Source organism: Macaca mulatta, chromosome 8 (genome assembly GCF_049350105.2).
Source record: "Macaca mulatta isolate MMU2019108-1 chromosome 8, T2T-MMU8v2.0, whole genome shotgun sequence".
Classification (NCBI taxonomy): domain Eukaryota; kingdom Metazoa; phylum Chordata; class Mammalia; order Primates; family Cercopithecidae; genus Macaca; species Macaca mulatta.
In genome coordinates this window covers 14,815,085-14,842,810 of record NC_133413.1, presented here as the reverse complement: position 1 = coordinate 14,842,810, position 27,726 = coordinate 14,815,085, and the positions used below count along the sequence as shown (strand labels likewise).

The following is a 27,726-nucleotide window of genomic DNA, read 5'->3' as shown; positions in this document are numbered from 1 at the left end:
AGTTAAGTTAATGTGGCCCAGTCATGGGGCCCTTTCTGTTTATCTAGCTTGCTAAAGAAATTATTTTTAAAAAAAAACTTAGAATAATGATTAGTATTTATTTTAGACCACATTTCCAAATAAAAGTGGCCTCAACCAGAGCTTTGTCAGCCGGAAATTCAACATTTAGCTATCGGAAGACAGCATGGAGTAACATATTCTGCAGAATTTGTTGAAGAGAGAGTTACCGGCTTTAAATACAGTAAATGCCAGTGTTTTGAAAAGGAAAAGAAAAAATTTTCAAGGTCACAATCCCAACTTTCATTCTTATTTAGTGGAGGGTCATGTCATCTCTGCTCAAGATAACCAACAGACATACCTGTGAGCGGCACCAAAATATCCCTTAAGAACCAACTTTGCCTTTGTTCAAATGTTTAAACAACTATTTTAAGCTGAGACCCTAAATTTCTACACCATATAATATAAATAAAGCTGTAATTTCAGTCTACAAAACTGAAAGACAGTTGTTAAAGTCAGTGATTTCAGTGGGGGACTAAATCTCAATATGGCTGACAGCTTCTATTAAGTAAGATGTGTCCTTTTTTTTTTTTTTTAGAAAAAGAAGGATGCACAGCATGAATGACATTTCTCAGATAATTGTGCGTGCATTTATTAATATTTCACTTTGGTTATAGATATTTGTGCCTTGAAGGCAATGCTTTATACCAGCACATCATCTCTCCTTTCTGAAACTGAATTTCCATTGTCTTCTATGATCTCATTAAGAAACTAAGTTAATTTGGAATCATGAACACTAGGAAGGATGAAGCCATGCTGACCTCTGGCTTCATCGGTCTTATGAATAATGGTATAGTAGATAGGGTTATAAAGACACATGCCAGTCTAGTTTCCATCTGGACACAAAAAGCCATATAGTACTGGGCAAGTCACTTAACCTATCTGGGTCTCAACATTCTCATAGGCAAAATGAGAGAGAAAGAGCTAAATCAGTGTTTTGCGAAATATAGTACTTACAGTACTAATGGTATATCAGCTGATACTGGGGTAAACATTCTGAAATTTTATAATTATTTATCCTAGTATGTATTATGAGTAATATAACCCACAAATCAAACCCATAAATTTTGCATTTCTATTATTTAGAAAAAGTAAAAAATAGAAAATGTATCTAAATTTGATTTTATTAAATTATTAAGTCAATAATTTATAGATGATACATGTATATAGTAAAAATTCTGAAGGTGGTATTTGAAGAACTGAAGATTGGGAAACATGAATGATCTCTAAATCCCTCTCCATCAAGAAGAGACTATATTTTTAATGAAAGAATGATGACTGTCAAAGCTAGAGAATTACTTTGTAAACCAAAATAGATGATATCAGATTGCCAATCAGACACAGCTTTTCAATAAACTTCTTTGTTCAAATGAAAGCAGACTGAAATCATTGACTGGCTAACAATATTGCAGACTGGAGTGATTTCAAAAGAGTCTTTAAATGAAGAAGAGACGAAAACAAACCCATTTTCCCATGTACCTTCTTTTCTTTCATGCTGTCTTTCATGTCTTCCCAAAAAATGTGAATCCCAAAACACTTCCTGTTGCCATGTGCCCACAATGGGCTCTTGTGCCCTCATCTGAGACAGGGGCTGTTCCATCACTGAAGGATATTTTCTTGCAATTTCTAAGGACAGAATTACTTATTTTGGAATTTCTCTGCAATTTTTTTTTTTGTGGAACATATTTTTGTGGGAACAAAAGTGAATGTTTTAAAGGAAAAGGGGTAAATTATTCTGTCACTGATTTTTCTATGAATTAAGCCACTTTTTAAAAGGCAAATGAAGAAAATTTCTATAGAGATAAACAGAGCACTCCAAACACTTCTGTGCGAACAACTTGAATATTCGAAATCATGTAAAAGAAAGCTCTGACAATAAAAAGAGAAAGCACAAAATAGCTAGTGCTCTGTTTGTGTACTGCAGGACAAAAAATAAATTTGCTTCACGGAACACAGGAGAATTTACATACTATCACAGCTGCCAATTGTTTGAAGAGGTTGGCCTATAAGGTCCTTCTTAATGATAGTATTCTATGTTCCTGATTCTAAAGAACTAGGAGGAAAATATTTCATTCAAGTGAGGAAAATGTCATAAAAAATAACATATTGAAGAAAATGAATAGAAATATTTCATTTCATTTCTAAAATAGAAAAACATATTCCTAAAGTCAGAGAAAATAGGAAAAAAAAAGCATATTCCTAAAATCATCAGGAAGAAATTGGTTCAATTAGAATGTTTCCATTGATGAGATATTCAGATTATCAATTGTCATGGATTCAGATAGGATGCCTATTACTTATGATGCTATTTATGTTAGCAGCTTCCGTGTGGTTGGTGTGAGCTCCTAAAAGGTATCCATCTGAGGTTCTCCTGGAAGTGCAGAAAGCCATCTCAGCAGCAGACCCAAAGAATCAATATATGTTTAGAACATTTCCACGTGGCATGTCAAAATCAGCATTTCCTCAACCATCTTTCACATCCAAAAACACAAACAGACATGCACACAGTCTAAGCTCCCACATACAGCTTTAAAAGATCTCATTAGAAGAAACCAAATTGTTTCCTTCTCTTTTACTAAAAAAGCTTTTTTAAATGGCTTTTTACAAATTCGATCGTATTAATACAACACCTTACCTGGCCAGCTTCAATGGAAATCTTTACATGTGGAGAACTATTAAACGGTCTCAGTATAGGGGGCCGGGGTGGTTGGGAGCCATAGAAAAGGTGCTATCTTATTATTTAAATATCTTAGACAAGAAAAGCAAAAGACTATGGATGATTCTTCTCCCCTTTCATTTGGAAGTTATTTGTAGACTTTCCTTTGTTCCATTGAGAAATAAGAGAAAAAAAAATATGAAGTTACAGCGAACCCATATGGCCAGCAGGAAAATCCTGTTTAATTGCTTTATTGCAAGAAACATTAAATCACTTCCTGAGGATGCAGTTCAAATGAAACATATGGCAACTATTAGCAAAAGCCCCTAATGAATTAAAAAATATGCCTTTTATGGGAGCTTTCTCATAAGCATCAATCATACATGTTATTTAAATTGTATATACAAATAGGCATTTGGTGTTTTAGTTCCACCAATGTTGATGAACACCTACTCTGTACCCTATTATATAGTCAGCTTGTGTGAAATTTTATTTCTGAGCCCAGAACTAGATATGACACGATGGGACCTCAGAACATGGACCCAAATCTATCCAGGTCTCTTCTCAGAAACCAAGGACGAGAAGAATCCCCCAATCAATGCCTCCTGCCCAAGGGTTTCATGTCCAAGAAAACCATTCCATTTCTACTTGGATAGTACTAATGATCTATATTCTTCACACTCTTTTTAATGCCAAACTAGTGATGTGGCTAATCATTCGCATTCAGCATCCATTCTTTGCCTGTTTTGTAACTTCTTTAATTAGATTATGAATTCCACAAAGAAGAAAACTTTCCTAAGAGTTTTTGTATCTAGGATAATGTGAGGCATGTAATTAAGAATTAACAATCAGCTTTAACTAACTGTAGAGCAAGGGTCAACATTTTTTAATTGTTCCTAATGCTGTTCATCTATGGAAAATTTCAGAAATTTAACAATTTAATACATTTATTCATAAACAACTTTCTAGAGAGACAATTCTCCCTCAAATTCAAAGATAAACCATTGGAGGAATATCCACCTGTTATCACTATCTGGTTTTACTCTTAAAAAGAAGTTATAAAATTCTAGGAATACTACACTTTGACTATCCTTTCTCTACATTGTAATATGGTCTTTGAAGTTATGTAATGGAAGTGAGCTTTGGTAGCTTAAAAATCATGCAGTGTGGTGAGATTCTAAAGTAATTGACACTGGCTACATGAAATATGGACATTGGCCATAAGGAGGCTAAAACATATTTTTGCTTGATACCCCAACTCACTGATTATCATTTTTATTAAACATTTACTTACACATGCTTGGTTATATACTTCTGAAATCAAATAAAATATAGAAAAGACTTGTTTTTGTCACTGGTCAACTTGTGATTTGGGGCAAAGCATTCAACTTGACTTAAATGTGTCTGCCATGAGAAGAGAAGGCTTCTTTAGACAATGTCTAAATGTCCCATACAAAATATTCTTGTACAGGTATTTTGTGTTCTAAGTAAATGTCTTATTATAAGACCAATCCAAACTTTTTTCCTCCTTCATTTCAAAATAAGTCTGTTTAGTGTGGCTCAGAGGCCAGCATGCCCGTGTTGTGCCTTGCTTCCATTACTGACAGTATGACCTCAAAAGAGTTACTATACATTCCAGGACTTTACAGGGTATTCTAAAGATGCGGTGAATTTCTGCAGGTAAAAGCTTAAACCTGGACCATACACATACTAAGCACCCAGTAAGCACTCGCTATTTTTATCCTGAGGAACTTTCTCCAGGAACATTCTTGAATTACCTGTCACCAACTTTTCCAGTCTGGTTGATAAAAGAAGGGTTTCTGTTTTATTTTTCTGTTTGTTTGCTTTTCACAAAAGAGAGAAGGTATTTTAAAACCCCTGATCAGGGGTAAATTTAGGGGCTAGACTTAACATTTAATACATAGTTTGGATTTAATTCTAATTTTAAATACGTTGTAAGAGACACATAGAAAGTAAACAAACATTACCAAAACTGTAGGATCACTTGTAAAAGGAGGAAATTGCTTTCCTCTAGTATTGAATCAGAGAAGTTCTTGAAGAAGAAGAAAAGTCAAATGACTTTTTAATAAATGAAAGAATGCCCAGGAAATGCTGGCAGCCTATGCCATTCATTGGAAGCCCTGATCTCTGGGCCTGATCCCCCAAGCTGCCATTTAATCCATACATCTGCATCTTTGGGAGCATGTGGAGTCACCCAGAGAACAGTGCGGAACAACTAAACGTAGATTGAGATTGAGTCAAAATATGCTTTCAGTATAAAATAATATTGCCAAAGCAACCCCCGTATCTCTCCTTTTTTTTTTTTTTTTTGACAGTCTCACATGGAGTGCAATGGTGTGCGGTCTCGGCTCACTGCAACCTCTGCAGTGAGTTCAAGAGATTCTCCTGCCTCAGCTTACTGAGTAGCTGGGATTACAGGCACCTGCCACTATGCCTGGCTAATTTTTGTATTTTTAGTAGAGGCGGGGTTTCACCATGTTAATCAGGCTGGTTTTGAACTCCTGACCTCAGGTGATCCACCTGCCTTGGCCTCCCAAATTGCTGGGATTACAGGCGTGAGCCACCACGCCCAGCCTCTACTTTTTATCCATAAGGAAATCTTTACCTTAGTTGAATAATTGCATCAATCACCAAATCCCCTAAATCCCAAAGGTGAAGATCTCAGCAGTAATCAATATTTCACAAGGATATAGACGTCTTGATATTTGCTATTTCTAGAAATGAAGATTGATGCTATTTTCTTGGGCTGATCCACAACAGAGGTGTACTTGGGTCTCTCTCTCTCTCTCTCTCTCTCTCTCTCTCACACACACACATACACACATACACACACAAATACCCATTTGAGTGTGCTTTTCTTACGTCAACTCTGAGGATGTTGTCCCTGAAGAAATGAAGAAATATCACCTTTGGATCTATCCTGTGGTCAGTGGTTATGGGGTAGAAGGCATCAAATCCCAGTGGGTCAGTTAATACATCCTCAACTATATTTTATACATGAGTAACTGAGATGAATGAGAACCAGAAAGTCAACGTGCTTCATTTGTTTAAGGGTATCCACAAACAGTAGAACTAGACAGTTAAGCTTTAAGTTCTTGGAAAGATCTCATTCTGAGCCCTATGTTTTTAAATAATGATAGTGATAAATGCTGGGGATTGAGCTTCTAAATCTTTCACATCAGTCAACTAACCCACTGGACCAAGGCCCATTTTAATAGATAGTAAGAGTGGCTTTTCCCTGAAGATCTGCTATGCTTTATAGAGGCTGCTTCCTTTAGTTCTTTCAGCAATCCTGTGAAGTAGATGTGATGATCTAGATGTGATTAATAAAGAAGAAACCTGAGCCTTGAGAGGTAAGATAGCTCACTTTAGTGCACAGAGAAAATAAGCAACAGGGAAGAGATTTGAAATGCCCAGAAACTAACCAATTTGCTTCTGTCTCCTAAAAATAGGACCAGAAAATTTAACTACGAAAGTTCTACCCCAATTCAAAGTGTTTTTAGATTCATTTATTGCCAATGTTGTTGTTTGTTTGTTTGTTTGTTTGAGATGGGGTCTGACTCTGTTGCCCAGGCTGGAGCCTGTAGCACGATCATAGCTCACTGCAGCTTTTATCTCCCTAGGCTCAGGTGATTCTCCTACCTCAGCCTTCCAAGTACCTGGGGCTATAGGTGCATGCCACCATACCCAGCCAATTTGTGTATTTTTTGTAGAGATGGGGTTTCACCATGTTGTCCTGGCTAGTCTGAAACTCCTGGGCTCAATGATCTGCCTGCCTCTGCCTCCCAAAGTTCTGGATTACAGGTGTGAGCCACGACGCCCAGCCCTTTGCCAGTGTTAAAGATAATATGGATATATATTCATTTGAGTCTGTCTTCAGACAAGAGAATAATTAGAAGATGATTTACAGTTATCAAAGACAGATTTAGTGATTTTACTGATAGTTCCAAAATGCTAATTTTTCTATTGGCAGGCTCTATTTCATTTTTGCTTCATTAATTATACTTCATTTTATTTCTAATTATGCTTTTTGATGTTTCTTCCTAATAATACCATAATTTTTGTGTCTTTTTTTTTTCAGGCTATTCCAGGTATTTCAGAGAAGGAAAAGGCTGGTAAGTTGACATTTTGGTTGTGTTTTCTCACCAATCTATTTTAGAATAAATTTCACCTTAAAATAGGCATTTTATTAAATATATAAAATGTATACATCTCATGAATATCTGGGAAAATGTTGTTTAAAATCTGTAAAAGAAATTTGTTTTGCTCAATATATAAGAAAAATATATGTGGTTTTCTGACATAACGACATTGTGTTACAATAAGATATGTGTTTCTTGGGGTCTTCTTTGTAACTGCAACCACAATTGTTTTCTTAAGTAAAAGAATTAGATGTTGATCAACGTTCTGGGGAATGAATTTGGAAATTAGTTGTTAATAATTGCCAAGATTTATTTTTAATCTTCATTACTTAGTAGCCACAGAAAAAGATGTAATTGATGCTTAAAGCTGATGCTATACTATCAAAATTACAGTGATGAAGCAATGTGACTAATTGTATTGAAGAAAAAATTCTAGTGTTTTTCTAATTATAATTATTTAACAGTATTATGGGAAATGGACAAGGACTGATGAGAAATGAAAATATGAAAAATTAGACTTGGATTGGTAGATCCATGTGCTTTTAAAAAATCATACTGTCTTACGTGTTCTGTGTAATAAGAACAAAAACAGATTAAAGGTATATTATCTAACTTGAAGTACATCACTTAGTTTGTAGACATTTGTGATTTTTAAGAAGTATATTAAAAGTTTATAGTCTCATGTTAGAGAAAATATTAAAATTTCAAGTGCCTTTACACTAAAGCATTAGAGTTTGTCTGGCGGGGGTGTTTGCCGTCTATGTCAGTGATCTTATTTTTGCTGCTAGATAGTTTTTACACAGAATTTTCCTAGCTTGTGTCCTTCTGTGAGCTAAACTTTTGTCTCATGTTTAGGCTGTATCTCATTTCTTCACTTCAATAATGTTGAAAAGTATCTCTTCAGAATAGAGGGAAAATATTGAACTGGCATCACATGTCAGCTCAAGAGAAAAATCACACAACATAACAATGTACTAATACCATAAGGATTAATATCAGGTTGGTGCAAAAGCAGTTGTGGTTTTGGCCATTGAAAATAATTGCGGTTTTGGCCATTACTTTGAATGGCCAAACCGCAATTATTTTTTCACCAATATATTTACCACATATTGAATGGATTTAAAGTGTTAAATCTCCAATATCTTAAATAGCTGTCCCCATGATTCACTGCAATTTAAACAAAGTATATAACAGAACAAAGTTGTCATCCTATTCCACAATGTCAGCAAGTTTTCTCACACCCCAAGAAGAAAATGAGGATGTGAGTTGTTGGCTGGTCAGCGGGGGAAAGAAGGAATGGAAATGCCATGGCTAGAGGAGAGAGGAAGGCAGAGCGTTCTCTTTCTCCTCTTCCAGTTAAATGGCTTCAGTTTGACAGGGAGAAGCTCTTCATTCTGTCAAGCTTCTCGAATATTTTGAAAATATTTTTATTTTTATTTTTATTAGCATTATTATTATTATTTTTTTTTGAGATAGAGTCTCACTCTGTTGCCCCAGGCTGGAGCACAGTGGTGTGATCTTGGCTGACTGCAACCTCCACTTCCCAGTTTCAAGTCATTCTCCTGTCTCAGCCTCCTGAGTAGTCGGGATTACATGCCTGCGCCATCACACCCGGCTAACTTTCGTATTTTTAGTAGAGACGGGGTTTCGCCATGTTGGCCAGGCTGGTCTTCAGATTCCTGAGCTCTCTGGTGATCTGCCCGCCTCGGCCTCCCAAAGTGCTGAGATTAGAGACATGAGCCACCGCATCAGGCCTGAAAATATTTTTAAAACAAAGAACTAGAGAACATAAATATAATGTAACCACTACTTTTTGTCATAATCCTGGAAATTTTCCGCCTTAAGAACAACTTTTTTTTAATGAAATTAATAGTCCCTCCTTACATAATCTTTTTGAGTCATTTCTATATGGCTGAGGCACACATAAAAGAATCAAGAGATTAAATTTTCAGAGGTTCTATAAAATAACATATATGACCTCTACAGGCCCCAGGCACCTGGATGCCCCATCTCAGACACTTAGCAACTCAGGATGGACTGATTTGAGCAAAACCTGACTTCTGCTCTTTATGAAAATATTAGAATGACTGGAATTTACTCCAGAATGAATTTTTATTTAGATTTCTGGAGGATATGCTGATATATTTAGGAGAAAATGTAATTTTGTTTGATCATTTAAGTATAAGAAAGAAAGGATCTTTTTTCAAGGCACTCAATTTACCTGTCAAGACAAATGCTCATGTTTGAATATTTTATGAATCATAGTAACAAATATGACAACTCAAAAGAGAATGTGATTTATTTCAAAAGTTTTAAGTACCGTAACAGTCTAAGCAATATAATTCTATTTCTAAACTTTATTATTTGAAACATTAAAAATATTTTGAGTGTACTATATACAAATATAAATCTCGCTTCTTTCATGTCTTTATGAATCTCTGTTTGTAAGCTTCCACTAGACAGAGGAATGGCCATGAAGGCAGGAGACCCACTCAATCTTCTCGGGGTTAATTGAACTCTTAAATAGGATTAAGCTTCATACCCACCCCTAAGGCCTGTCTTTTTTTTTTTTTTTTTTTGTATCTTTCTAAATGAATGTAGCCTATTGTTCTTTATTAAGAAAGTCTATTTTTAATCTGTGTGACCTCTCATCCAAGCTAACTGGAACCAACTCTACTAGGCTTTGTGAAGCTCTAAATTAAATCATTTGGGCACATTCCATTAATCATCCTTGAATTGCAGTTGTGTGATTGCTCTGTGTGTGCTGTAAGTAACTGTCTTCTATTCTGATCCATGTTTCTATGATAATACAGCTCAGTGGGATCATTTCTGCTGTTTGTCTCCTGCCCTGTGATGACAAAAATCTTCAAAGGGAGGCAAGTTTGAAACAGCCTTTTATGGATTCAGTCATTTCACAAATACTTACTGAACAGCAACATGTTCTAGGCATTCTATTAGGTTCTATTGAGAAAGCAGTTATGAATAAGGATGGTCTCTGCCCCATAGGAACTCAAACTCTAGTTGGAGGATATCCCATCAGGCTGGCATCCCTCCTTCTCCTCTTCTCAATTGAGAATTTCTTAATCCTGCTTATTCAAAAAGCTTCCCAAGCAAGGAATCAAATCAAAATATTGTCTTCAGGAAACTCTGGGTGAGAATGTGCCTTCTCAGGATCTGAGACAGAATCCAACCAACTTCTTTTTTAAATAATCAGAACTAATCACACAAGTATCGATATGTATAATTATATCCAATAAATATCATTTTCATCTAACTTCGATCGTGTCGCTAGAGTTTGTATGCTTCAACCTTTTTTGGCACCAGGAACCAGTTTCGCAGAAAACAATTTTTCCGTGGAGTGCAGTGGGGGATGGTTTCAGGATGAAATTGTTCCACCTCAGACCTCAGATCATCATAAGGAGCGCACAGCCTAGATCCCTCACATGTGCAGTTCACAACAGGGTTCATGCTTCTATGAGAATCTAATGCTGCTGCTGATCTCACAGAAGGCAGAGCTCAGACCGTAATGTTTGCTTGCCCACCGTCCATCTCCTGCTGTGTAGCCCGGTTCCTAACAGATCACAGACCGGTACTGGTCCAGGGCCTGGAGGTTGGGGACCCCTGCTCTAAAGAGTGTACCAGTCCTGTTGGAATATCCTCCAGCACATCTGCTTCCTATCTGTATGGCCTTGAGCAAGTCACTTAACTTCCTCATCTCCCTCATTTCCAGAACACAAATCAAGAATCTGCCATGCTGTTGATGTAAGGCAACAATGCTTGGTACAAACTAAGTCCCGAAAAATGGTCGCTGTTTTTTATGATAATTAGTTGGTGCCTACAGGACGAATAGACACTGGCTGCGTCACTGATGTCCTTGTGTGTTCCACAAGTCCTAAAATGCTTCCTCGTGGTACTAACAGCTGAGCAGCTCTCCACGTGGAAGAAGAAAGAGATCACTTTCTCCATGAGTCTTCTGAATGAGTTAATTCAAAGGTTGTCACAGTATAGACAGAGTTGATCACATTTTAACCTCCCTTTAGAGATTTTTTTGGTCTATTAGACTGAAATTCTCTCTCAGAAACAGATAATATTTGATTTTCAAAAAAAGATTAGTTTCAGAGAAATGTTCATGCTGTGTCCCATTTTCCTGTGACTCCATTATCCTCCTGTATCCACAGTCCCTGAGGTCATCAGATCCTATCTACCCAGCAAGCCAGCTAGGCGCCTGGGTTCTCCCAGGCTCCTCCACCTTCTGCACATGGTGTGTCAGCACTGCCCTCTCGTCACCCTTGTCCATCCCTCTGGCCACTGCTTTCATGCAGGGCTTCACTTTCCGCTGGACTTTCACAAAAGCATCCAGAACTGGTTTCCCTGACTGAACCTCTCATTACACCAGTCTATTATCTGCACTGTCACCAGAGTTATCTTTGAAAATATATAACCTGATCGTGTCAGTTCCTGTGCCAACAACATTTTATCTGTCTCTTTATTAGCCGTAGAGTAAAATTAAACTGTCATGGCTGGTCATTTGTCCATTCAGGAGTGACCTGTCCATACATAGCCATTTGTTATTCAGCTGCAGTATCATTCATTGGACCGGACACATGTCTGTGTTGCCCTTCAGATCCACCCTCTGCCCTACTTCTCCCTGCCTCTGTGCCCTGGGAGGCCAACCAATGTGAACTAAATCAAAGGACTTCCCTGCTTTCTGTCTTCCCCATTCAGCCATGAGGAGGACGAGAAGCTGTAGCAGGAGACTGGGGGAGGGGGATGGTGGGACAATGAGGTTGGAAAGTTTGTTTTTAAATTTAATTTAGTTTTATTTTATTACGTTCTGCGGTACATGTGCAGGATGTGCAAATTTGTTACATAGGTAAACGTGTGTCATGGTGGTTTGCTGCATCTGTCAACCCATCACCTAGGTATTAAGCCCAGCATGCATTAACTCTTTTCCCTAGTGCTCTTCCCCCACCACACTCCCCAAAAAGGCCCCAGTGAGTGTTGTTCCCTCCCTGTGTCCATGTGTTCTCATCGTTCAGCTCCCACTTATAAGTAAGAACATGCAGTGTTTAGTTTTCTGATCCTGCTTTAGTTTGCTAAAGATAATGGCTTTCAGCTTCATCCACGTCCCTGCAAAGAACATGATCTCCTTCCTTTTTTTGGCTGCATAGTATTCCATCGTGTATATGTACTGCATTTTCTTTATCCAGTCTGTCATTGATGGGCATTTGGGTTGATTCCGTGTCTTTGCTATTGTGACTAGTGCTGCAATGAACATATGTGGGATGTATCTTTATAATAGAATGATTTATACTCCTTTGGATACATACCCAGTAAGGGGATTGCTGAGTCAAATGGTATTTCTCGTTCAAAATCTCTGAGGAATGGCCACAGTGTCTTCTCCAGCTTCTGGGAGTCGCTGTTGGCTTCTCTTACTTAGGCTGCCATTTGCACTAAGCTTCCAAATTCTGACAGCCATTCTCTCCTCTGGCCCTGTGGTTTCCCCTTATAAATGGTCCTGTTATTAAACTCCCTTCAATGTACTTAATGTGCATTTGTTTCCCACAAGGAGCCTCACTGATATACCTCCAATATTTTCCATTTTTTCTCTTTCTTCATTTTCTGTGTTGGTTGCTCAAACTGTAACTATCATAGCACCCCTTCTACCTCTCTACTTTCGTGTTCTGCCTAGATCTGTGGCATGTAACTGGCACCTGATGATAGGTGGAGAAAGAGAGAGATAGAGTGAAAGACGGCTTATCCAGGGGAAAAAAAAAAAAAAGATGAGGAGCCCTTTTTTTTTTTTTTTTTTTTTTTTTTTTTTTGAGACGGAGTTTTGCTCCTGTTGCACAGGCTGGAGTGCAATGACACAGTCTCAACTCACTACAACCTCCACCTACTGGATTCAAGTGACTCTCCTGCCTCAGCCTCCCAAGTAACTGGGATTACAGGCGTCCACCACCACACATGGCTAATTTTGTATTTTATTGTATTTTTTTGTATTTTTAGTAGAGACAGGGTTTCACTATGTTGGCCTGGCTGGTGTCGAACATCTGGCCTCGAGTGATCCACCCGCCTTGCCCTCCCAAAGTGCTGGGATTACAAGTGTGAGCCACCACGCCCATCCACATCTTTTTTTTCTTTTTTCTTTTTCAAAGTAAATGAAAATAGTTTCATTAGAGACTTAGAATGTGCTCTGTCTTGGAAAAGTAACACTGCATTTTAGTCACTAAAATGTCACTTTGAGCGTATTTGCGAACTATTAATATGGAGTAACATGAAATCTGTCATTGTAAAATTAAATCAAAGAACACTTCACAAATTTTGTCAGGCTATATGGCAGGCCATGCAAAACAAAGCATTATCATTAGCCAAAAATGGCTTTAGAAAAAATAGTTTCAACTTGTTTTTCATTCAGGGGGTACAAGTGCAGATTTGTTGCATGGGTATATTGTTTGATGCAGAGGTTTGGGGTCCAGCTTTCCCTGTCACTCAAGTAGTGAGCATAGTACCTAATAAGTTGTTTTTATCCCCCGTCTTGAAAATCCTACTTGCTTCATTAGATCCAACAATAATATCACTTCCTTAAAGACTTATTTCCCAGGCAGAGCTAATCTTAGAGCTTATTCTGTGCTCCTAAAAAGCTACGTCTTTTCTGTTACAGTTTTATTATCTTGCTTAGCTGTGTGTCTTCTTTAGATCACGAACTTTTCTAGGTTAAGAATATTGTCTGTGTGTGTCCTGCAATTAAAATAGCTATTAAAATATAGACATTCTGTAAAATATGTGTTAATCAAGAAATTGTAATTATAAAAATGCTCTGGCTACAATCTTACTGACTTAGAATTAATACGATTCTAACGTTTTTTATTTAACCTTCTCCATTACTCCTACTACTCAACACAATGGCCAAATATGTCAGCCAGGTCATGAATTAATGGTACTGTTTGGGGATCTGTGCCACATGAATGTGTAAAGGGGTCCATTGAAAAAGATGACTTAGAGCCCGACTTTGGTTGCTTTCCTTGGTCATTTTTCTCAGAATGTTTATTCTCCTGCCTGGAGGTTGTTTGGTTGGCCATAAAATGTTCAAAATCAAGATAATGAATAACTATAGCCTGAAATTCTTGTGAAAGATAGCTTTCAGAAGCATATACCAGAGTCACGGTCTCTCCAAACTTTGTGTTGTGGTCATAAGACAGAAAATAGAAATCAAACACTTCTTTGTGACAAATGTGTAAGGGAAAAATCAGAATTTTCATAATTTTATTCCAAGCTCCTTATAAACATACTAAATAACAAAGCCTAGACTTGATGCATTTTGGTATTAATTTTCTTGGCTGCTTTTCATCCCCGAGAAAGGATATGCAAATGAACAACAACAACAACAACAAAAAGAACTAAAATGGAAAGACACTTCCCTTTTTTCAGTCTGATCATCATTGCTTGGATCCAGAGAACGATTAATGTGACATATCCACTCTGCGCCATGTTCCCAGATCTACAAATCCAAAGAGATTCGCTGAAAAAATTAAAACAGGACTGCTCTATTTCAGACTTCTCTTTGGAAAGACTCTGCTCTATTTTGTGTCTTCATTTTAGTATGGATCCGATTGGTTTTATTGCTGTCTCTCCCACTAGGCTGTGAACACCTTAAGAACATAATTTTGTTTCCTTCAGTTCAGTACTCCCAATGCCTGGTATTATTATAAAAATCAGCAAATGTTTTGCTCTATTTGCACGATACTCCCAAAGCCAAATTTTGAGTCTTACCTTTCTATTCTAAAGGAAGCTCTTCTTGTAACAGCAAAGCCCCCCAGCTGTTTTATAGGGTTTAGCAAGATGTGAAAATTGTCTTTATCTGGTCAGCCTGGGCCTTGACCAACACTCCAAATTCTGTATTCTCTTTCACTCTCAGAAAGTGAATTTCATTATTTTTACACTAATGGCTTATAAATACTTGCTCGTATTTTTTTTTTTTTAATGTATGAAGGGCTCTGCTTGCCTGCTTCTTTATGAGGAAAGAATGTAGGGTATGCTCACACATAACTTCTCAGTGTTTCTAAAACTTAATGTAAACTAATCCATGAAAAGTTAGCTGTGGTTGACTGGGCTGTGGAAAGAAAACACATTAGCTTTCAGGTATCAAGGAATTTGTGAAAAATATAAGTAATCTATTCTTCAGTGCCAAAGATCTTGAACTCATAGGATTTTTAAAATACAGATACTTTTCCAAATATTTCTTCATTTTCTGTTGGTATTTTTGCTGTTGCTAATTGGGTGAGACAAATCTACTGTATTACCAGAACCAATAGAACATATTTTCTTTTCCTCTCAATTATATTTTAAGCAACACAGGTAGATGATAATTTCTCTTTTAATATGTTCTGATTCAAATGTTTCCTCCCACATTTGAAGTGGTCTTCCCAGGTCTCTGCAGCTGAAAGTGGCACTTCGTTGGTATATTTATTATGGCATTTCATGTTTTCTATGATGTATTTCTGTTCATGAATTTTATGCTACATCAGGCTAAGAGCTCCTTGAAGGCAGAAACCTCCCATTTCATTTTTTGTTACCCCACGTGCAATGTGATATCTTGCACAGAGGAGGTGCTCAAGAAATAGTTTTGAATCAATCTGTTTATTTGGCAGATGAAACAACTCATACAAGCATTCAGCTAATCTCAGGTCTATCCACGTCCAGGACTTTTCACAATATTTGACGAACTTTTAATTTCTCCTTCCAAAATGTCTGATGCACATTTTACTCCTCCCATTATTTCTTGGAAAGAATGGCTATCAGCGCATGAAGAGGTGGCTATGAACTGCCAGTATGGGCCAGTAAGAGAGCTTTGCATTTCAGTGCTTTAATTGCCATTGACCTTTATCAGTAGAAAAAATAATTTGTCATTTTCAATCTTCTCTGAAGAAAGATAATTTATGAAAGGGCCCTTTTGTATCTGTTTTACCAAGAAAGCAACTAAGGATCTTCCATTTAGTTCAAAATCTGGCTGGGCATGGTGGTTCACGACTGAGAAGTCCTATAAAGCAACAGTCTCAAACCTAGACAAACACACCCGTAAGTGTATTCCAAGATTTTCCAGGGGCTACACAGACATGGATATTTTATCTGAAATTCTCAAGTTTCAAAGTCACCCTTTCTGAAATTTAATCTGCCCTGAGACTCTCTGAAGCTTGCTACTCCTGGTTTTTCCAACTTTTCTATTACCACCCATTTCCCTTATTTTAAAAACGTAGGCCGGGCGCAGTGGCTCAGGCCTGTAATCCCAGCACTTTGGGAGGCCAAGGTGAGCGAATCACTTGAGGTCAAGACTTCGAGACCAGCCTGGCCAACATGGTGAAACTCCATCTCTACTAAATATACAAAAATTAGCTGGGCGTGATGGTGCACACCTATGATTCCAGCTACTCAGGAGGCTGAGGCACGAGAATTGCTTGAACCTGGGAGGTGGCAGAGGGTGCAGTGAGCCAAGATTGCCCTACTGCACTCCAGCCTGGGCAACAGAATGAGACTCCATCTCCCCCCCACCCCCCCCCCAAAAAAAACACTTACCTGTTCATCTCTTAGAAGTCTTCAAATTTTTACCTCTATTGAGTTTCCAGTGCACAGTTTGCAGTTTAATTTTATTAATAATGTGAATATATACACAAATATGTACCCACAAGAAAACTGATTGATCCTAGTTTCTTTGAAGAGGTGTGTTTACTTTGGAAAGTTACATGTAATAAGGTATTACTCTGACCTCACTAAGTATAAAATGACTTACAATTCTGCTGGCACGACTATACTTCTCGTATTGACCCTCCATTGGCTTGAAGCACTTTGATTTGTTTTCTGTAGGCAAGTTCAATATCTTTCAATGGATTCCATAGACATTTCTATTATAGAATTAAGACATAACTTTTTAGATGTGTTTTATCAAAGTAGGAACCCTTAAAGAGTTACTAACAACCATAACAAATTCACCAGTGCCCAATAAAAGGTTGGTGCCAATCTTCTTGTCTGCAGGCTGTGCAGAAATCTAATTTAATTCAGGAGAAGTGTGGATCATGAATTTAAGAAACTATTTTGTCCTGACTACTGTAATGAGGTAAAGTTCTCACAGAGTTCTTAAAGTTCTACTTAACTAAAATACTCACTAAAGAGTGCTGATGCACACACAAGTAGGGTATTATATTTGTTTTTAAAATTTCCCAAACACATTTCTGTGACTCACACCTGCTAATGTTATAAACTTCTTGTTAATATAAATGTTAAATCAGTTCTCTTCTATGGATTTAAAGAAATAGACAAATGGGGACAATAACAGTACAGTTCATCACTTTTTAAAATTTCCCCTTTCTCTTTAAATCTGTGATCCTCTTGAACATATTTATCTAAATACTTTCCCCACTGAGCTGTGATTTCCTAAAAGACATCTTCCCTGCACCTCGGGAATACCAGCCTCTTAACAGATGTTTTGGTTGAAGTTTGTGGAATGAATGACTGAACTGATAATAATAACAAGAATTTACTCTGTGCCTGCACTTTTCCAAGCACTTTATAGACGTGAACTCAGTTAATCCCCTAGCGACCCTATGAGGTAGGTGCTATTGTTATCTACATGATACAGGTGAAGAACCTGAGACTCAGAGAGGCTTCCTAATATATCGAAAGTCACACTGTGGCCAAATCAGGATTCAAAGCCAGCAATGCAGACAACAGTGCATGCTCTTAGCCGCTATGCTATATGTCGTGGTTAAATGCCAAGACTTCTCAGGCTGTTGAATAAATTTTTTCCATAATCCGGCCTTACCCTTCCTTTCCACCCTTATTTTCCATCCTCTTCTAGCACGCACCGTCCGCTGTAACCATGGTAACAACCTCACTTTTCTCCTGAAGTTGCTTCTGCATAACTTGACCTTTGCTCCTCCTGTTTCCCTTCCAGAAATTATCTACCCCATCCCCCAATGACTCATTTGTGTCCTGGCTTCCCAGAGAAGGTGAAGTCTTCTATGATAACTCCTGCTCACATTAATTTCATACTTTCTGAAATGAGATAACTATGGCACATGGAGTCTGATCTGGTCATTTTTGTACTTGATCATTGATGGACTGTCCTTGTCCTCTGAGTGTTCTATTTATCTCAGCAATGCTTTCCAACAGCTTGTAACCATCTTTTAAAACATCATGTAGCACAGTACGGTGCACCTAAAAGATGCTTATTTCATTCATAATTAGGCTTTATTTTTAGAGCAATTTTAAGTTCACAGCAAAAGTAACCAGAAAGTAAAGTTCAAACTGTATGATATTCTGGTAAAGGCAAACCAAGGAAACAGTCAAAAGATCATTGGCGGTCAGTGGTTTGCGGAGACAGAGAAATGAATGGGCAGAGCACAGGGGGTGTTCCGCATAGTGAAACTATTAGGTATGACACTAAAATATTAATAGTACAGCATTTGTTTTACTCCACAAATCCTTGCTAGAACTAGGCATATCCTGAATGTTCAATACAATTAGAATTTTTCACAATATTGCCCTTTTTGGCTACAGAACTATATTATTTCATAATTCCGTTGGAGCTCAAAGAACATCATTCGCCCCGTCTCTTTGAGCCTCAGTCATAGAAATCAGTGCCATCGTAGCTTACAGTTTTAAGATTCATGGATTTTCTTTCTCCCCTTGACTACATAAATTATCTCCTTTTAAAAATCACTTAATTTATCCTGAACAGGCCATTTGGCTATTTGTTTATTTTTAATTAATTTATTGTTTTAGAGACAGGTTCATGCTCTGTTGCTCAAGCTGGAATGCGGTGGTGCAATCGCGCCTCACTGCAGCCTGGAACTCCTGGGCATAAGCAATCTTCCTGCCTCAGCCTCCCTGGTCAGTGGGACTACAGGCATGCACCACCATGACCGACTAATTTTAAAAAAAAATGTTTTTTAATGTAGAGACAGGATCTCACCATGTTGCCCAGGCTGCTCTCAAACTCCTGGCTCCAAGAGAGATCCTCCCACCTCAGCCTCTCAAAGTGCTGGGATTACAGGTGTAAGACACCATGACTGGCCTGCAATTTGGTTTTTAATTTGCAATAGAATTTGTTTGGGTCACGTGCTGCTGCCCTTAACAATTTTATATTTTCAACAGACTATATCCACATCCCCTCATGTTTAAATAAACATTTGTTTATTTAAAAAGGAATATAAAAACAAAAAAAATGAGTAACACAATTGATGCATTTTTTTAAATAAAGACTCTTAAATTAAGAGAAGAAAATGTCAGAATTCTGTTAGACTTAACCTGAATTCTATCATTTAGCATTTTTCTATTTAAAAAAATATACTTGTATGTAGGACGTGGGGAGCACGTGCATTTTTTTTTTTAATTATTATTTCTAAGGCCTCTGATGGCTGCATCCCTGCTGCAATGATGAACACAATAGCGTCCATCTATGCAAAACAAAGATCAGCCAGGTTACCCAAAGGGGAACATTAACGCCTTCTTATTTTATGACTTTAGCAAAGTGAAGAGCTGGCTTATTATATCCAGAAAACTTTATTTTGTAATATTTTTGAACACCAAAACTTAGGGCCTTAAAAAAGAATGACCTGGGTCTAACTTGTGACCTCGACTCTGAGTTGGTACTCATCGTTCCACAGCCAATCAGGAGCCATTCTCCCAGATGGTCCACGACAATAGAACATAAACAGAGCAGTGACCACTCGTCCCCACGTGTAGGAAGCGGCCTGGCCTTTCTATGATGTGGACAAGAGATCCGTGGGGTGGAGACACATTCAAAATGTCTTTCCAAAAGGAGATACTCCAACACGCATACAAATACCTTCAGGCATTCCAACAGCATTCCCATTTATAATGAAAGCCAGCTTAAAAAACAAAAAAACAAACAAAAAAAAAAACTGCAGGTCACAAATACCAAGACATTTTCCTGAAGAAAACAAAATGTAAAATTTCAGCAAAGTTGGTTTAATTAGATTACAGACAGAAGATAGAAAAAAAAAAAAAACCATTGCATTATTGGTTTGTCTGTTTCCTGGTAGAACCTGAGTGAGGCAAAATAACAGCACTAATGTGTAGAAAGAATTCCACATCTGGAAAACCTTTGCTTCGTCTATGGTAGCTTTTCAGCCTCTTGCTCTGTGTCTATTATTTCCCATGACTTCAGCTTACCTTGCTTTTGTTTTCTTTAGTGAAATTATTTAACCCTTAGGGGTTTTAGGCTTGGTCTGGTTTGGTTGGTTTGGTTTGTATGGGAAAGGGAAATACTACATATTTTTGTGATTTTCTAGAATTTACCTTATTTATATATATTACTGTCTATGTCACTTACACTTTATTTATATTTATTACTGTCCATGTCAGTATACTGTGTATTTACTATATTATATAAGTGACATGGACAGTAATGAGTATAAATATCTGATCAATTATATGGAATTATATTTTAGAAATACTTTAAGTGGATAGTGCTTTGATTTTCGTTTTAATAGCTCTAATATTGGTCTTTCTCTTCCCATTCAAGAGTTTTATTTTGTTCATCGCAAATCACAGAAGTTAATATCACGGAGCAGATAGAAATAAATTTACATATTAGTATCACAGTACTCACTGAAATCATATGTAATTAACAAAAAATGTTTACTATCCAAACATGATCTCACTGAATTCTCTACTATAAGCCTTAAGTAAGTTACATGGCATTGATATTTGAGTTTTCTTTTCCTCTGTCTTTACACCTTCTCTTGGGAGTCTCACCCAACTAAAGATATGTCTGCACATGGCAGGGTGCAGCGGCTCATGCCTGTAATCCCAGTACTTTGGGAGGCTGAGGCAGGCGGATCACTTAAGGCCAGGAGTTCAAGACCAGCCTGGCCCACATGGTGAAAACCTGTCTCTACTAAAAATACAAAAAATGAGCCAGGTGTGGTGGCGCATACTTGTAATCGCAGCTACATGGGAGGCTGAGGCAGGAGAATCCTTGAACCTGGGAGGCAGAGGTTGCAGTGAGCTGAGATCACACCATTGCACTCCAACCTGGGCAGTAAGAATGAAACTCCATCTCAAAGAAAAAAAGATATGTCTGCACAGTTTCCAGCTCCGGCCCAAGCTACACATCTCATTCCATTTGCCCCCTAGTGCCATCATAGGAATGCTCACATTCTCCACAACCTGCACTTTCCACCTCAGCGTTTTTGCTAATATTGTTACCTTTTCCTGAAATTTCCTTTTATATCATCTCCAGATGTCCATATTTACTTTGTCTTTGAAGATTTCCAGGATATCCACTATTCAGCAATTGGCACTTTTTCCCAAAACACTCCAGTACTATATCTGAACTTCTTATAAGGCTGGTATCCTTTCATGCCCTTTATTATTACTGTTAAGACTTTTTTTCCATATTATATAATAAAAACCATGTGTGACTTATCTTTGCATTTCTTGCACATAAAGGACATTCAATCATTTTTTTCAAAAATTAAAAAATTGAAAGAAACGAAAATGGCATTTTTAATTAAGAAAAACAGCATACCCTTTAATGCGCCGTTTGCTAAAGTGTGCCCCATGATTTTCAGGAATGCTTGTTTAAAAATTCAGATTCCTGGATACCTCCAGGCCTGCTGAACCAAAATCGCTTAGGCTCAATAACCATAAACGTTAACATACTCTCCAGGGAGTGTTCTTCTTGTGAGCACTAAGTTTGAAAACCACTGGTTAATATCAGTGGAAATTTCCCATCTATTACTCTTCCTCTACATGCATTTCATTTCCATTGGTACTTCAAAGTCTGTACAGCAAAACAACATCTTAAGGTTTAAGACAGATTATCATAGCACTGAATGACAACCAAAAAGTCAGTCACATTTTGTTATAAATATTACCAAAACTATTTTTGAGTATGTATTATTGCCATACAATGCACTAGGCTCACAAAACTATTGAAGACACCACCTGTACAGAACTTATAGTCAAGGTAAAAGAAAAGACACACAAATATGAAGTGTATTGAACAAGCAAAATAATAAAAGATACCCAAAGTGTCATATGGTTGCACATATTTGCACATGCTGCCTACTCATTATCCAGTCTTCCAAGGACAACAACCTTTTAAGGTAATGAAAATAATTCCATATGCACACATGGCAAGGAGAGAAAAAGAGGATGGGGCTGTGCAATGAGAAGCTGGGCGTCACACTACTCACGTTCAGTGAGTAGATGTTCATTGGAACAAGGTTCTTATTTTATTTACAACTTTCTCTAGAATTGTACACCCCCTTCTCCTCCCCCAGGGCTAAATTTTGTTCACATCTTGGAATAGCCTAGCAAGTGTTACCAAGCACCCACATAAAAGGAATTTGTGTCTGGTCACAGTGGCTCATGCCTGTAATACCAACAATTTGGGAAGCCAAGGCAGGAGGATTGCTTGAGGCCAGGAGTTCAAAGCCAGCTTGGGCAACATAGTGAGACCGTGTCTCTACAAAATTTGAGCAATTAGCCAGGCATGGTGACACCTGTCTATAATCCCAGCTACTCAGGAGGCTGACGTAGGAGGATCGCTTGAGGCCATGAGTTTGATACCTGCCTGGGCAAAATAGAGACTCCAACTCTAAAAAAAAAAAAAAAAATTAGCCAGGTGCAAAGGCACATGCCTGTGGTCCTAGCTACTCTGGAGGCTGAGGCAGGAGGATGGCTTGAACTCAGGAGTTGGAGCTATGATCGCACCCCTGCAGGCCAGCCTGGGTGACAGAACGAAACAATGTCTCTACATATTAATAATAAAAGGAATTCTAACTCTATGAGATGGAGGGTATTTGGGGGTGAAGGAATTATAGAACACTGTGGAGTGGTAGCCCTGGGAAGCCAGATGTTAGGAGCACTGAATGCCTTAGGAAAAAGGGGCAGGTCACAGGAGTGAAGGTGGTCAGAGAATGAAAGTGAAGAATGGTGACACACACAGCACCTAATTTGCAGTTTTGTAGTTCCTAAAAATGGCCCAAGTAACACTGCAAAAATCACTGCCATATAAAAGGCCATATATAAACTGCCATATAAAAACGGATACAAACTTTAGTTAAGTCCACAACCTTTAGCTTCCCCTAAGTGAAACCTATGATCCCTACGCTGGGTTAATACAAGTCCTTCCAAATGTCAGCCCATACAAGTCTCTTCCCTACCCACTTCTTACTTCTTCTTTCCTCCCCTAGAAAGTTGCAGGCCAGCAACAAAGGGGGAAAGGGACAGGAACTAGTGATGTTGATAGGGGCCGCCTCTCCTGTTTAGTTGTCTCAGAATCTCCTTATTCTAGACCTTGATGGCACATCCTTTGAGGATGCTGATAGCCTGCTGAGCTAGATAAGCAGTAACAGCTAAGTGGTAAGATACTCAAGAGTCTCTGGACATTTAGCTGAGGGGGGAATGAAAGCATTGAAATACTGGAAAGGAAGATCTGAGGCATTTCTAGGCAAGGAAAATAGTGTTGGCAGAATTAAAAGACTGGGAAATGCACGAGGCACAGTGATGCAATTGAGTAGCCCAGCCAGCTGGAGCCTAGAGTTTGTGTTTGGAAGGAGAGAAGATTGGAAAAATGGGATGGGTCCAGACTCCAACAGGCCTCAAAGAGTGATTATAATTTTTACAAAGAATACTAATTATTATTAATCAGTTGCATCACCCCATCTGCAAAGATCTAGACATCCTTATTCTTAATTCTGTATTAAAGGAAAAAAAACAGTTATTTTTAAATGATATACTGTAATACCAGAAACTCTTTCGATAACAACTACGATCACTATTGATAACAAAATTTTAATAGATATACATTTCATGGGATTTAGTGGCTAGGTTAGAAGAAAAGTAAAGTATTTTGAGGTAGGCTTTTGGTTTTGGGGATATACTTTTAAAAATTGAACTCTGATTTATTACAATTCAACCATTGCTCATGATAATAAATAACAAGTGACACCATTGTTATAAAAATAACATATGAATTTTTAAAAAAACTAAGAAAATAGCTGTTTCTAAAGATCTCCAATTTTTCAACTGATTTCAGAGCAAATATTCTCCTAAGAAATGCTATTTCCTAAAAAAAAAAAAAAAAAAAAAAAAAGCTAGATAAAAGGAAACTCTACCTTATAATCATTATATTTTACACTTAATTGGCAAAATTGCCTGTTTTATTTCCTGTCTCCATGTATCCTTTGTTTTTCTTTGAATATTTCACTTTTCAATATTCTTGCATCATTGGCAATCTAGTCTTCATGCCAGATGTGAACCACTCATTGTGCACAAAATTCCAAAGGCAAAAATACCTCTGTTTCCTTTGGAGGTTTGTTTTTCAATTTCCAATTGGAATGTTAACGATGCTTACTACTGCTGCTTTTCCATGTATATAACAAATAATGAGAGATGTACAAATACCAACAAGGGTTTAATTCAGAGGCTGATTTTAAAACTTCACAAAACAGGGCCCTTTTCTCTCCATCTAGAGCTACTCTTATATTTTATACTTACACTTCAGAGCAGGGTTTTCCAAACATATTTATGGTGATTTATTTCTTTAACCCATACCATTTTAAAATATAATGAAAATAAAGTATTAGAAAAAAAATTGGAAAAGAAAACATAAAATAGAAGCCAAAGTTTTTTTATCATTAGATTCAACATACATAAAATTAAGAAGGTTCTGAATGTTTACTTTCCATTTCTGTGCTCATCTCTGACCATCTGTCTGGACCCTGACCAGCCATTCATTGAATTGGCCACACCTTGATTAGTTTCAAAGGCCAGAAAGCCCAAGCCAGTAAGAAGTGGCAGGGAAAGTTAGAGTCAGAGTTTCCCAACTCTTTAGTTGAAGACATTAGGCAATCAATGAAGGCATCAGGTTTCTTTGATTCCCACCACATTTCTTAAATTTATTAACAAGAGTCCCCTGACACATATACACACAAAGGAATCTGTACAAAAGAAGCATTTGCTAAAAATCTCCATGGTCTTTCACCATCTGCATTTGTGCTTCAGTCTCTAGGGTGCTCAACCTTCACCTCAGATCCCCTCTTTCCTGTGAAGTTTGCAGACTGTCATCTCCTGTACAGTTTCAACTCATGCAAACACATCGTGAGGTTCCATCTCTCACAATTCTGTTTCCTTTTATCAAAGGCTTTCTTTTTTTCCTTCTTCTCCTCACTTGTCTTTCTTTAGCATTTTGTACGCCAATCAAAAGAATAAGAGTTTCACTTTTTCATGTGTTTTTTTTCTATTTTTTTCCTATTTCAAAATATTTAAGAAAAGGTTTTTGGCTATCAGAGAGACTGTGAAAATTTACATTCTTTTGCTGCTAATATTAGCAAAATGCCTGTTCACTTTAATAAGTATTTTTTCAGGTTGCATTCTGCGCCTTGAAAAGGAATATATATCCATACAAACAACATATTCTCATATAATAATGCAATACAATAGAAACATCATTATTGAGTTGACATGTTTTTATACTTTTATAATGAATGGATACTAATAATGATTCAATATAAAATAACTCTTTCATGAAACCATTAAAATAAATTTTACTATTGACATTCAAACTACTTTATTATAATAAAATCTAATCCAATTAACACAGCACTGGGTATATCATATTGATATACACACACTCCAAGTCAGTGATTATTTCTTAAACAGCAATTTTTTTCTCTGGTGATAGAAAAACCACCTCCTCTTCACCTCCCTGTGAAGTTATATATCTATCTAATTTTCAGAGATTGAGGGTTCTGATGGTTTGCTTTGGTTAGAGAATTTTTGTCAGTATCAAAGTTTGAACACTAAGCTTCTATTACCCAATTCTATCACTTCTATATGTTCTGTGAAATGCTTATTTATAAATCCATTGATTTTTCAATTGGATTGTTTCTATTTTGCTTTTTGATTTACAGAAGTGCTTTATTTGTTATAGATAATAACACTGTATTGCATACTTATGATGCAAATATTTCCCCAATTTATCACTTTGCTTTTCGTCATCACCCCTAAAAATTCTCTCATGTACCAAGTAGTTAATCTCATCCCACATTCACCCCATTCCCAGCCTCTGGCAAGCACTGAGCTGATCTCTGTCACCATAACTTTGCCTTTTGTAGAATTATCTATAAGTGGAAAAAGGCATTTGTACAAACGTATATTTTTATATATCTTTAGTAATTCCTAGGAGTGGAATTCATTGGTAAGGTACATTTAACTTTATAAGAAACTTCCAAGCTGTTTCCGAATTGCTTAAACAATTTTACATTCCCACCAGCAATCTGTAAGAATTCCTGCTGCTCTACATTCTCTCCAACACTTAGTATGGTCAGTCTTTTTAATTTTAGTATGTAATAATATCTCAACTGGCTTTAATTTGCATTTCCCTAATGATTTATGACATTGGGCATCTTTTCATGTACTTATTGGCCATTCATATATCTTCTTTTGTGATGTATCAGTTTAAACCTTTTCCCATTTGTTAAAATGTGGTTGGAAGATGATCCGAAAACTTCTACAAGTCTTACAGTTTTACTCCTACAGTTAGGTCTCTGGTCTATGTTCCATTTAGAGCTCATGTTTGTTTCAGGTGTGAGGTAAAGCTCAAGATTCCTTTTTTCCATATGGTTATCCAACTGCCCCAGCACCCCAGTTGTTGATAACCTATTTCAGCTAGATTATCTCCCCTCCATTAGCTAACTTTAGCACCATATAGTACGGATCTATTTCTGGAATCTTTGTTCTGTTCCTTTAGCCTATATTTCTATTGTTAAATCAATACCACCCTGTCTTGATTACTGTAGCTTTTGGAATCAGGTAGTGTAAATCCTCCAACATCACTCCACTTTCAAAATTATTTTGGCTCCTTTAGGTCTTTTGTATTTCCATATAAATTAGAATCAACTTGTCAGTTAAACAAACAGACAAAAAATCTGCTGGAATTTTTATTGGTTTTGTGTTGAATTTATAGTTTGGAAGAATTAACAACCTAGCAATATTGTCTTCAAATGCATAAATGGTAAATCTCTATGTATGTATATCATCTTCAATTTCTTAGCAATATTTTGTAGTTTTCAGTGTACAAATTTTTGTACAAATATTTTATTAAATGTATCTTTAAGTATTTCATATTTTTAATCATGCATGGTATTTTCTTGTTTAACTATGAAATGTTCATTTCCAGTATATGAAAATACAATTGATTTTGTATATTAATCTTCAATCCTGTGATCTTGCTAAACTCACTTTTTACTTTTAGTTGATCTGACTAGAGATTAAGCAATCGCACTGATCTCTTCCAAGAACCAGCTTTTGTTCTTCTAAACTGTTTGTTGGTTTTTAATTTCAGTGCTTTCTGTTATCCATTCATTTATTTATTTATTTATTTATTTATTTATTTACTTATTTATTTTTGAGATGGAATCTTGCTCTGTCACCCAGGCTGGAGTGCAATGGAACGATCTCAGCTCACTGCAACCTCTGCCTCCCGGGTTCAAGCAATTCTCCTGCCTCAGCCTTCTGAGTAGCTGGGATTACAGGCACCCGCCACCACACCCAGCTAATTTTTGTATTTTTAGTAGAGACGGGGTTTCACCGTGTTGATCAGGCTGGTCTCAAACTCCTGACCTCAGGTGATCTACCTGCCTTGGCCTCCCAAAGTGCTGGGATTACAGGTGTGAGCCACTGCACCGGGCCATTATCTTTATTATTTTTTTCTTTCTTCTGCTATCAGGTCCAAAGTAGTCTTTATTTTAGGACTAATTTAGCCCCGCTGCTGAGGCATGACTCTTCTGGGGATTATACCTAATGCTCCGTATTTCC

At 37.2% G+C, this 27,726-nt stretch overlaps 1 protein-coding gene across 2 annotated transcripts in view; it reads left to right on the top strand.

The window, feature by feature from the left end:
- The window catches only part of DLC1 (DLC1 Rho GTPase activating protein), a 429,208-nt gene that overhangs the window by 200,868 nt on the left and 200,614 nt on the right, over positions 1-27,726 (top strand). For both annotated transcript variants that reach the window (XM_028852365.2, XM_001092830.5), the window contains exon 5: positions 6,816-6,849. In XM_028852365.2, coding sequence (XP_028708198.2) covers positions 6,816-6,849 — 34 coding nt within the window. The remainder of the gene's footprint in view (positions 1-6,815; positions 6,850-27,726) is intronic.